The 13,493-nt window shown below is 36.7% G+C and overlaps 1 protein-coding gene across 1 annotated transcript in view; it reads left to right on the top strand.

The window, feature by feature from the left end:
• Nucleotides 1-437: 437 nt before the first annotated feature.
• FGF10 (fibroblast growth factor 10) overlaps nucleotides 438-13,493 on the top strand; it is a 101,561-nt gene continuing 88,505 nt past the window's right edge. Inside the window, exon 1 of the mRNA XM_037799355.1 lies at nucleotides 438-1,153. Within this exon, the coding sequence (XP_037655283.1) occupies nucleotides 814-1,153 (340 nt within the window). The 5' untranslated portion in view covers nucleotides 438-813. The remainder of the gene's footprint in view (nucleotides 1,154-13,493) is intronic.

Genomic DNA, 13,493 nt, shown 5'->3' with positions numbered 1-13,493 from the left:
TCCACCCCTGCAAATGAGGTTTGACCAGCAGAGGCAGAGCCCACCTCTGACTTGGAATCACTGTCATTTAGAATCCAGGCTTCAACCTGTTTACAAGCGGGCCTTCCAAAGGAAGGGGGTGGGGGAATAGAGCCAAACAAAACACCAACCGCCATCCCCCCCCTTCCCCCCCCCCCCAAACAAGAAGTGACTTTCTGGAGGCTTCAAATCAACAGGCACCACCAAAAAGAGAAAGCAAGAGGGGGAAGAAAACAACGGCGACCAGGCAGCTGCCTCCAGTTCTGACAACTCCAAAAGGACGCACTCTTAGAACTGGCTAGCAGGCTGGGACTCTGCAGAGAGGGACCAGAAGGTGCCAACCGCAGAGGGGCGCAGACATCCCCCCAGCCCCCCACCCCACCCTCTTTGGGTTTTGTTCATCGTGCTGTCATCTGTTTTTCAGACCTTTTTTTTGCTTCTAACATGGTGAAGAAAGGAGTGAAGAAGAGAACAAAGTAGTTCCTGGGGGAGCGAAGACCGCTGGTGACCATCACCACCACCGCCGCCACCAGTTCTTGCGGCCACCCACGTCCACCATTCACAGAGAGACTCAAGAGGCGCACGGCAGCGGATCCCAGAAAGGAGCAAGGGGAGGCAGCCGGCCCTTCCGAGGAGTTATGGATGTTGGTGCATTCACTTCTGGTCAGATCCGCGCCCCGAGGGAGCTAACCAGTGGCCGCCACCTCCAGTGCTCTCCTAGCCTTGCACCGGGTCTTACCCTTCCAGTATGTTCCTTCTGATGAGACAATTTCCATTGCCGAGAGTTTCAGTACAATGTGGAAATGGATACTGACACATTGTGCCTCAGCCTTTCCCCACCTGCCCGGCAGCTGCTGCTGCTTCTTGTTGCTGCTCTTGGTGTCTTCCGTCCCTATCACCTGCCAAGCCCTCGGTCAGGACATGGTGTCCCCAGAGTTCAACTCCTCTTCTTCCTCGTCCTCCTCGTCGTCGTCCTCCTCCTCCTCTCCTTCCAGTGCGGGGAGGCATGTGCGGAGCTACAACCACCTCCAAGGAGATGTCCGCTGGAGAAAGCTATTCTCTTTCACCAAGTACTTTCTCAAGATTGAGAAGAACGGGAAGGTCAGCGGGACCAAGAAGGAGAACTGCCCGTACAGTAAGTAACAAATGCGTGCTCCCCTCCTTCCAATTATCCACCCCCACCCCACACGGGGGGGAAATCTCTTCCAGATGTGGCCAGCTAAATATTTACGTCCTCAACCCCTGTAAAATGATTAAGCGGAATACTTTCACACTAAATCACAGCCCCCCCCCCCCATACATCGCGCTGCCGCACATCTTCCCCTACGTCCGCCCCCTCCTCATCCCCCACCTCATCCCCCACCTCTTGCCACCTTATCCGCCCCTTCCCTCTATCTTGTCACTCGCTGGACCACGCAGGGCACCCGAGAGTTTTGGCAGTCCCTCCTGCCCCCCTTTCCACCGCCCTTCCTCACCTCATCCCAAGGTCTCCTTCCCCTCTCTTCTGTAAAAGGCTCGAGTAAACACATTTGGTTTCTTTTCGCTGGCAGTCTTGTTAAGAGTTTTAGGACAGGCTCCTCAAGCTGAAAATAATTATCCGCTGTCGATTATAAGTGCATGAGAATTTTAAGAAAAAAAAGTCAGTTTCACTCTTTCCCCAACCCCATTCCTTTACCCCACCATCTCTAGATAGGAGCGACAAATATTTTTCTGGTGTTGACTTTTTTTTTGGGGGGGGGGGGACCCTCATGTTAGTTTGAGTGACTGCAGTGCATGAAGTTGGTTTTTCAGGCACCACCGCTGCTATTTGTCTTCTGCCTGCCTTCTCTCTTGGTAACATGATGCTATGTCTGCATTGTCAATAGCATATGCGCTGCTTTGTGGTGTCCTGTTGTACTCCTTTCTTCTGAAACCTCTCATATTGCAGAACCATACTACTACAGCATTGTAAACATCTGGGTCTAGATTCACACAGACCTCACACAAATTTCATTGTCATTCTTTATTTTCAAAGCAAAAGTCTTAAGCCTGTTTCCATGGCTATAGTTTATCCCATAGGGTGTGCTCTTCTCACTACAAATTATATCCTACCCTGAATTTCTTTCTTTCCTCTTTCCTCTCTCCCCCCTCTCTCTGTCTGTCTCTCCCTCTCTCTCTCCCCCTCGTGGGCTGGTAGGGGGAGGGAAAACAAGAAAAGGGGTGGATATTGTGTCTCCTCGTGAATCAGTGTAGCAAAGCCAGATTACACTGTTGACTTCCTTTCCCAGTTACTTTCAAGTGGTGGAACTTACTCAACACATATTGATTGTTATTTGAAAGGATCCCAAGGCTATGGTAATGGCACACTGTAGACCATAGACAATGACATTCAAACATCTTTAATGGCCATTTAGTATTATCTCAATTGTAAATTCCAAATCACCTTTTAAAGGGACTAGCTCTTTGGGAATTATAAGCATATATTTGCCAGCTAACTGAAATACATGACTCACACATTTCAAAATTCCTTGGCTCAGAAAGCACCCAGTAGCTCTGGGAATGGTGGTTAGCCAGAACTTGGCAATTTATTTTTAAATAAAGGTTTGCAAGCATTAAGACTTAGTTTCTTCTTTGCAGACTCACATACATCCAATATTAACTTCTGTTCCTCCTTAGCCACTGCTTTCATTTACTAAAACTAGCAGTGTGCTTAAACATTAAAATTTTTGATCTGTTCTATTTTATGCTTTGTATTAGAGATGCTAAATAGTCCATTATCCATGTATTTGCTCCCTTCTGATTCATAGAAAGTGACAGAAATACCATTTATGATGAGGACATTTTTTTTTTGCCTAAGAGTCACTTGTTGCTGTGTTATGCATAATATTTATATTTATGGTTGTTGATTTAAGATGTTTACTTTGTTTACTTCTAAACAAAGTAGTAGTGGTGTCATCCAGTTAGGAAAATGGAGAAGCAGCCTTCCAAACACTTGAAAAATAGGATGGGATTTTAAAAAATAAGAATTACCATGTATTTTTAGTTCATAGATAAAATTCAAAGAAATAAATAAAATTTCAGAGTGTTAACTTTGAGCAAACTTGCTTTTATTTTGATGCTAACTTGGTTATTCTCTCTATATTTTAAGTTTCTTTATGATGTGATGCAAAAAGGACCAATCTGCATTATTTATGCTATGCAATTTAAATTGCTATTTTTTTAATAATTACTTTTTGATTAACTATTTAAAATGGTTTTCCAGTATACACATTGAATTATATTTCTACAAAATAAAAACTATCAGCAAAGAGAAAATTACACAATTTATTGCATGAAAACTGGTGTGAAAAATTTCCATTCTAATGGTTCAAAGTATACAAATATCTCTTCTTTTGATAAAATATACACCTAGTCCTTGTTAAAATTACAAGCTAAAAATATTTTAATGCAATTTTATTGAGATATATTCACACGCCATATAGTCCATTCAAAGAATACAATCAGTGGCTCACAGTATCATATAGTTGTGCATTCATCGCCACAATCAATTTTAGAACATTTTCATTATTCCAAAATAAAAAAATAAAAATAAAAAAGAACACCCTAAACATTCCCTATCCCTTACCCTCCTCCCATTGTTTTAATATATTGTTTGTCTTTATTTTATTACTCATCTGCCCATACACTGGGTAAAGGCAGTGTCAGTCACAAGGTTTACACAATTACGCAGTCCCACGATAAAAACTATATAGTTATATAGTCATCATCAAGAATCAAGTATACTGGATTACAGTTCTACAGATTCAGGTATTACCTTCTAGCTATTCTAATTAAATATCTTTTAATATATCTAATATATAATGATGCAATCTTAGTCAATAGTTAAAAATGAAAGGTAGACGGTCTTACTCTGTTAAATAACGTCACACCATTAATATTCCAGGCTTTCTAAGAACATCTGTATCAAAATGTAGCATGTGGAAAATAGAGGTTCAAAAAGTCTTAATTTCACATATGGCTGTGTAATCAGAATGCTGCTACAATTTCCCACAGGACTGATTCAGCTGAAGTACAAGGTATAATTAAGATACTGTCTAAATGTTGCATAATTATATGTGAATAAACTTTTGCCATGCCTACAGGGTAGCCATCTAGCCAACCTACCAAAAGGTAGCCTGTTAAATATTAGGATATCTAACCTCTGAAGAGTGTCAGTTCCTTTTCCAAAAACCACAGTTCAGTAACATTTTCCTAAACAAGTTATTAATTACTCTCAATGCACAAAGCTGTTCTTTTGAGGTTTGCTTATTTGAAGATTAATTTTCTTTGTTACTTTTGACCCTAGTTTTATCACCGCTAAAATACAGTAACAGTTTGTCTAAGAGGTTATAGGCTTGTGATGTCCTGGGTAATTAAACAACTGTTTTACTGGCTTTTTGCCAGCAAAATGCTAACAAAAGAGAAGTAAGGAAATCACCCTTATGCACTGCAAAATCATTTTTAACTTCTACCTCCAAAAGTGGCTCCCAGAGAAGGGATGGTTCTAAAAATACCACATGCGTTAAGAAGAATTTTCTCAATTTCGCTGATTATTTTACTTTCTTTATTGAGGATGGTATTTTTTGTTTGCTTTGGTATCATTATATGAGAATAGAATAAAGGTCACAGAGATGAATTATGTTTCTTCTGCTAGAAGTCTGGGAAAGCTTGAATAATTTAGAATAGCTTTGGTCTATCTGTCACAAGATACGTGCAGGCTCATTTAGGTTTTGTTTCATCATTCTTTACATCTAGAACTTTGTCCTTGAGACATTACCACTCAGCTCCAGTTCTGGCCTCCTAAAAAGGCTGGGGACAGCTGTTAGGTACGCTTGCAACTGGGACTGGTGGACTCACTTCTGGACATGGGTAAAACAGCTGTGGGCTTCTCCCGTGGTTATCACTTGTAGAAAAGGGGAGTCTAGTGAAAAAGAAATGTACCCCTAAACTTGAAACAGCTAAGTATGCATATACCCCAAACATGCATATAGCCTCAGAGTTTATGAGCCCTTCTGGGGAAGTAGGATTTGAGACAATAGAGAAATCAATGTTTACTCAGTATGTAGGAGGTGCCCTAGGTCTTTAAATATGTATCTCCTTTTAATAATCATAATGGTTCTATGGCTTAGGTATAACTATCAACATTTTTCAAAGCTGAAAACTAAGAGTAAAACTGAAAACTAAGTCAAGTTTATTCAACTAGCAACTGGCAGTCATGATTCAAGCATAAGTCTATCTGGTTATAATTTCTCTCTTTATTTCCCCTACCTCTCTACTGCAGAAAACAATGATACCAATTCGTTAGAATTAGACACCATGAAACCAATAAACAAATTATCCAAAATCTTAATTTTTCTTTCTGTGAACAGCAAAATTTCTTCAGAATGAAAGTGGAACATGTAAAATGATAGTGGAACAGAAATGAAATATGTTAATAATATCATGCAGGTACCTGCTTGGTATCAGATAATGCTAATGAGACTTCTGTTTTGATATTATGTTTGGGGATATAATTACTTATAGACACAAAAAGTATACATACATCAATTTCACTTACGCTAACAGAGGTCATTAGGAATACATGGCTATTTAAGAAAAATCCATGAATGTAATTGTCTATAGTAATTGTTTACAGCTGAGGGCTAAATGTTTAATTGTTCCCATGTGTAATAAAATAATTTGATTGTAAATACCAGTGGGATATCAGGCTGTTGGAGAAACTTCTGATACAGGACTCTGATATACAATATAAAAGGTAGACTTGTAGAGACCTAAAGCTATATATTAAGAAAGCTATTTTCAGTTTCTTTAAAATGAGTCTACAAATCAAAAAAAAGGGTGCTTTATTACATAAAAATGACAGATTATTATCTAGGTTTAAAGGTTTTCTTTATTATTTTTTAATCAGGACTACTAGCTTATTGCAGGAAGTTAAATATAGTGAGATAAACAATTAAGGAAAATAGAGACTTGGATTATCATCTCCTAATAAATACGTGAGAGTTTTCTGGAAAGCAAACCAATATACAATTTATGACTTCTACTGGTGTCTTATTTAAGTTGTGTCTGTTTCTAGAGTTTGGTTGCATAATTTATAACCGGCAGCATTTAATCACAAGCATCAAGGATTTATGACGATGGAAGACACTGTATTTAATGTTTACATGACACTGTCCTGTTACCTTTATTGCATTCCTACCATATGGACCCTCCACCTTGATGGTTTTTTATCATAAATCCATTAAAAATGCACAATGTGAGAGAGTTTCTTCTTCATAAACCTGATTTATAACTAACCACTAGAAGAAACACAAGAAAACAGTTAGCAAGAATTACATGCTGATATTGCAGTAGAAGAATTCAGAGAAACCAAGCTCTAGGTTTTGGGTTATTCAATAATCTATTATGCAAAAATGCAGATCATTCCTAAAAACGAGTGTTTTCAAAATGATGTTTAAGCACAGAATTGTTAAAAAAAAAAAAAAAAAAGACATATCTTATAGAATCAAGGAAACCCCATTGTATGCATATTTTCTTCTATACTTTTACTGTACAGTTTAGGGGAAAAATCCTATTTCCAGTGCATTTCTTTAGTGTGTAATGAGCTTTTTAGTAGAATGTGAATGAGCACTTTAAACTCCTGTACAATTACCTTAATCTTCAGAGGCAAACCCCATTTATTATCCAAAAGTCTGACTTTCCACAAGCCAAAATGCTGGAAAAAAGTTGACAGCTCATTTGAAATTGAGCTAATGTTCCTCACATTTATGAGCTGCCTATGAATATCTACATCTTTTCTGGGCCTTAAATGCCTGTATGCTTATCCAAAATTGTAGTGTAAATGATATTTCTTTATTATGTTTCAGATGGAAGAGCAATGTATGTGTTCAAAGTGATTTTAATCTACATTAGCATTAATTCTGTGAACTTTCCAATGGAGAGTAATTCAGATGACGTTTTTAGTATTATTACTCTTCCAACATTTGTCAGCATTAATAGTTGATGTTAGTGTAATGAAAGTAAATAAATTATTAGCATTTTCCCCCAGAAAATAAAGCTCTCTTTTAGTTCTGTAGTAAGATGGAACTCAAGTTTATGTAATTGTGTTACAGTTTTATCACAGTCTAGAAATGTAATGAACCACATTTTGTCTCAAGTCTTTTATGCAGAAGCATCTTAATCTTTCATGTTACAGTGTTATGATTTAAGATCACTTCCATTTGCCTTTTGACCAATGATGTTCATTACTTGTTTTTGTAGATTAAAAATAATTATTTTTCATTACCTCCATTCTTTTATTAAGTGTACATTATGTTTACCCCAGTACCAGTCAGCCAATGTAACAAAGGGTAACCTAAAAATGTACCTTTGAAATAAGTGAAAGGAGATATATCTGTATTTGGGATATCTTTGGGGGACACATTAATACTGAATTTACGATAAATATAAAAATGCTGATGCTTTACAAAATTAATTTAAAACCAAGTATTTAATTAGTACAGATTTTTTGCAGATAGAAAGGTTTAAGATATCTAAAAGGGATATCATCCCAAAATAATGATCTTAAAGGCCCCCATACTTTTAAATCAGGACAGTTGTGTTCTTTCTTTGAACACTGTGTTCTAATTGGAACAATAAATCAAAGAAGACACTCTGGATAGATTCCCATGTAAGGTGGACAACTGGATAGTGACTTTTTACTGCTGCTAACACATGCATCCAATTACCATTTGATAGTTTCATAGTGAAGGCAGTTAAGCATTGCCTCATTTTATGATTCACCTAATAATTCTTCAACCTAAAACTGTCTACCTTTACCTATATCTAATCTGTCAGTATGTGTGCTGTCATTAATGAGGAATTTTCAAATGTTTGGCATGCTTCTTATAATGAATGATGACAATGAGATATTAACGAATCATCTTAGTAACCGTAATAGAAGTAAAGTAACGATGAAGTTGACGTATCACCAACTTCAAATAATTGTTAACTAAACATAATCTAATAATTTCCACCACAACTATAACCAATTCTAAATAGCATGGGTTAACTGCAAGAATGAGAACTTTTTAAAAGGTATTTTTTCTTTTTTTTCTAAAATTATTATTATTATCTTTCAGGGGACTTGTGTTAACACACTGTACCAATAAGTGTGTTAGTTCATTCTTAAGCTTTTCTGAGGCATTGCCCCTGTGTTGAGAATAATTTGGGATATTCATAGTCCTTACAATTTGAGGCTCATCATCTTCTTTCTTGAGTTCTGTCTTGAAGCAGATATACATCTGTAAGGAGAATTGACATCTGTGACAACCCTGCTTCTGAGGCATTGCCAGGCCCTGATAATTTATCCCTTGTTCACCACTACTTTGCTTTTTTCCTCTTTTTCTTGTTCTTTTTCCCCCCCTCCTTTTCCTTGATTTTTAAACTTCTTGTATAAATTTAAACCAGGGAAAGTCCTCCATTAACCTTGTGAGAACCACAGGTGACATTCAGGGCCAGGGCCTAGAACTTTGTGACGTGCGACATCCAGAATGGATGGTTTATATTCTGTGCATAAAAATCTTCAGCAATGTAAATTCAACATACTCAATCAGGAGCCTCTTCTTATTTTCAGTCATCAGTGAGTTCTGCCTTATCTCAGCACTCAGACAAATTTCTTATAGCTCTGTCTTTAGTGAAGGGAGCAGACCACAGATAAGCATCCTTCAGAGAATGGAGGCTGGTGGTCTGGTTACTAAGTCTACATTCTGCATTTTTCTTCTAGACTAAATATTATGTTCCCAATAACTCTCCTTACAGGTTTTTATCTTTCTTTTTATTCTTTTTGGTACATGCAACATTTAACCTATTTGCCTTTGTCTGGACTCCTATAAGAGAAAGAAAGTAAAGATGACTACTTTAGTCATCAGTTATTTCAAAGACAATGAATGCTGATTTATAGGTCATTGGTAGTCTCAAAAATTTCACTTATGTGATCAACCTTCTCTGTTTCCACACTTCTCCTACTAATGTAGGTTTTAAAAATGAAATTCATTTTCCCATTAATGTTGGTTATCATCAGGGAAACAATGTAAAATATACATATATGTATACTCCGGTTCAATTCTGCAGTAGAAATGCCCGTATCTTAGAAACATACTGAGACAACCAGAGTTAGAATCTTAATTAATACCTCAAGGGTGTTCACATACCTCTTTAAATGAAGAATCTTTTGCCACTGACTGCTGAATTAGATTTATTTTACTTATATGCAGAATCTGACTATTTACATATGTTAAATTGATCTTGGTTACTGTAATAATGATTAAAAGCTGAACTTCTTTATTCAAATGTTTTCAAATTGTATGTTTCCAGAGCCTAAAGGGATTTGATGTATTGATAGAATTAATAAAAGAAGAATTAATATTCTGTAACATTAGGAAAATGTTAACACATGACACTGACATATATGCTAATTATGATTTAAAGTGAGAAATATTTTAATGGAATTAACAAAGTGATAAACCAGATTTCTTGGGCATTTTTTGTAACATCTCTGTAGAAAGATGTGATTCCATAAATATAAAAAAAGTGCAAGGGACATTAGTCAGATTATAGTAGAAAAACTTGATACAACTACAGAGTGTTTTCAATTCAAATATGTTGGCATTGAGGAAGTAAAAAAGTAAAGAACATAAAATGAGAATGTTAGAAGCCAAAGGAGAAGTAGAAAAGCAGAAGAGGCCATAGAGCATTTAGATACATATTGTGAAAGAAGAAGGAGCTGCTTCACTGGATTGATGAAGACAAGGGTTTTGAACTCCCAAGAAAGATATCAAGCTAATGAGTAGTACTGCAAAAGGACTGACATGACAAGAAAGGTGTGATGGAAATATAACCCAACCCCAGGCATTTGACTGGATGTTAAATTAACTGAAACGGGAACCTGTTAGCCAAGAGAAATCCCACAGAAGTAATCTCAGCCATGGTATCAAAATGGAGAAGGCTGAGCCTGAGTTCTTGCCAAAGAGGCAGTATGATATAGATTGATTCAAAGTGTAGGCTTTGATTAAAAGAGATTAAGGGTATGGGTCAAGATTAAAAGTAAACTTGCAAACCACAGACATGAGGCCCCAGACTACCAGACAATAGTGCATGATTTGGAGCAAGCCCTTATCAATAAAACAAGAATATTAACAATACCTGCCATTTCATGCATAGTAAAGATTAAATGAGATCATTTAATCATTTGCTAATTTATTAATCAGAAATATATTGAGTGTCAGATACAGTGGTGAAAAAAGATGCCATTTTGCTCTCACAGAGCTGATACTCTAGTAATAGTATCAAAAACAAACAAGCAAACAAAGAGCTAAATGATGAAATATTGAAGTGCAATGGAAGGAACAGTATGGTGTTGTAACAGTAAACAACTGGGGAACTAGTCTAAACTGTAAGGTTACAGAAGACCTTTCTGAAGAGGTGGGAGGATGGGAGCATAGGGAGCTTGATGCCTCCTAGGAACAGAGAAATCAAACCACAGTTTGGTGAAAAGTTCAGGGAAGAGGGAGGTGATGCTTATAAACAGCTTAAATGGTGCCTGATGCATAATAAGCCCTCATCAAGTGGCTCCTCTGTAAAGAAAAAGTAAATATGATGCTTCCTCTAGTTTCAGGGGAATGTATCAGGAAAGCATCTAACAGATTATTTGATGAATGAGAATTAATACTGGAATTGAAGAAAGAGTCAGGAATGGTGCATACACCTGGTATTTTAAAAAGGGGGAATATTAGAACACTTGAAATTATTTAAGAATTGGAATTGAAGTATCCACAACTTTCTGAAGTTTTGGGGAAAGAGTAGAGGCCTAGTTCTTTTTTTAAATTTTTTGTTAGATAAGTTGTGGGTTTACAGAAGAATCATGCAAAAAATACAGGATTCCTACACACCACCCCACCACCAACACTTGCATTGGTGTGGAAAATTTGTTACAATTGATGGTAACACTTTTTTTGTAATTCTGCTATTTTTTAACAGTAGTTACATTTGTTACAATTGATGAAAGATTGGTAAAGAAGTAAAAATATTACTGTTGTCCAGAGTTTACATAGGGATATTTTTCCCCATATTCCCTACCTATTATTATTTTTTTTCATGCATGTCTTAATTTTATTACTTATCTACCCATACACTGAATAAAGAGAGTGTCAGTCACAACATATTTACAATCACATGAGGCCTGGTTCTTTAAGAAACTGGTAGTAGATATTTGAAAATACTTGAGGAGAGAGTGAGGAGCTAAAAATATCTGTTCAGGGACACAAGCTATAAAGGAGAGCAAAAGAAAGAAAAAAAAAGAAAGAAAGGAAAACCAAGAATAGGAACAAATCAGGTAACTATGGGGATTGTAAGAAGACAGATTGTAGGACACAAGGCTAAAGAAGAAGAGTCACTCTTAGTTTTTACATATTTAAAACAGATCTTATATTGCAAGATGTATACTTTTAAACCAGGAGTATCAAAGGTACTCAGCTCTTAGTAAATTCCATAGTTAAGTTTCTTACCCCATTATTGTGAACTTTTTGGCCCATATTCACTTAAGGATTTGCAATCCAGGGATGGAAACAGGAGATCTTCACAGGGATTTGGGAGATAATATAAGGCAATTCATGCTAACTGCCAATTAAGCAGGCCAGAAATTAAGTAAAGAGCACCTCTGACTGAGGGAGAGATTTATGACATTGGGACGATCACACTGAGGATAAGGGACTCTAGTCAGACACAGATCCAGACACAAAGAGAAGAGGAAGAATGTTCCGGGCCTAAAAGAAGGCACAGAAACATACAGGCACAGAACCACAAGTGAAGTTTCAGGAAACAATGGGCAGTCCAGCGGGGGAAACAGACTGTGCACACTGGTGGGCATGCTACTTCACACAACAAAATATGCTAGAAAATACTGTCACTTGAGAGAACTAAGTGAATAGCCTTATATTTGAGGACTTATATTTTCTGCTAAAACATTACATTGATGCAGTTTTCATTGAAAGTCGGTGTTCCCTTTTTTTTTTTTTACTTTCTGAAGTAAAGAAAAGAAGAAAAAAGTAATGGAATACATAAAAAACATTAGCTATAGTATAATTGACATAATTTAAATATATTGAAATAGCAAAAATTGAAGATTGATCAGAAAACACAGAATTAATTTTATGCTCGGGACAGAAGAAAGAAATAGTTCTTCAGAGCTTCACTGCATGGCATCATCTTGAGCAATCCTGATTTGCTAAACCATTATTACTTAAAATTTAAAATACACCCTACTGCAGAAGTTCTTAACGTATACGTATTACTGGGAGGAGGTGCAAGATCTGTAATATCTGGCAGATTCCCAAAAGGAACTACTGAGGCATCAATATTTCTTACTCCAGTTGTATATTTTTTCTTTTCATTCTTCAACTAAATTATCTTAGATTTACTTGGTTTAGGTGATCGGGGAAACAGTATAGACCACAACTCTTTTGCACTCAGAAGAGTATACTTAAGTATTTTTTAAGCTTTGTATATAAGTCTTATTTAAAAATATGTAACTATTTTTAAAGAGCATTCTTAAGTATTTGTATGCTGGATACAGATAGCACATACACAACTGCAACCACAATTAAGACCATGAGCTCTGGAGATAAACTTCTTGGTATGGAATCTGAGTTCCAAAACTGCATAGCTGTGTGGGACTCTGGACAAGTTACTTCACTCCCTGGGTCTTGACGTCTGCCTCTATTAAGTGAGGCTAATAATATCACTGATTTTATAGTTGTTTGGAGGATGAATTTGCAAATCTGCAAAAGAAACTATAAATGAGAAATTCTAAATATAGGTCTTGACACATATTAAGAGTCAAAAAAGTGTTAACTATCATTACTGTGTTTTGTGCTATGGCAAATTGTGTTGCTTTTAATTATCCTATTTTCTAAAAAGATCTCTAAATCATAGGTTAATAGCAAAAATTGGGCAGAAAGTTGAAGTCATATCACCTTATTTCATTTTATAGTTTATAATGCACTTTAATTTTTTCATCAGTTGAAATGGGTAAGATAGGCATAGTTACCAACATAGTGCACATAAATGAGAATACTGAGGTTCAAAGTTATGGTGCCAGACTGAAGCTATATAGTCAGCCTAAGTGAGCCAAGATTCAGTCCTTGGCTAGTCATAACTAGGATGGTGTTCCTTCTTGATTTATATGGGACATTCCCAGTTTTTGCCTCTTATTCTAGCATATTTACTAATAGTACCTCTATTCACCCTCAAAGAAGCCCATTAAAGATCACCCTAGTTTTAGTCTGATCTGTATACGGCACAAATATACACAAACCAGCTCCATGTTCAATGCTCTGTTTTCTTCCCAGTGTCTGCAGGGTAATGCCTAATCCCCCTAGCATGTTATGTCAGGCCCTCACGGTTTGCTCTCTGTCTATCCC

This window comes from Choloepus didactylus, chromosome 11 (genome assembly GCF_015220235.1).
Source record: "Choloepus didactylus isolate mChoDid1 chromosome 11, mChoDid1.pri, whole genome shotgun sequence".
In the NCBI taxonomy this organism is placed as follows: domain Eukaryota; kingdom Metazoa; phylum Chordata; class Mammalia; order Pilosa; family Megalonychidae; genus Choloepus; species Choloepus didactylus.
Note: the sequence above shows the minus strand (reverse complement) of the source record. Positions and strands in the feature narration are given on the sequence as shown.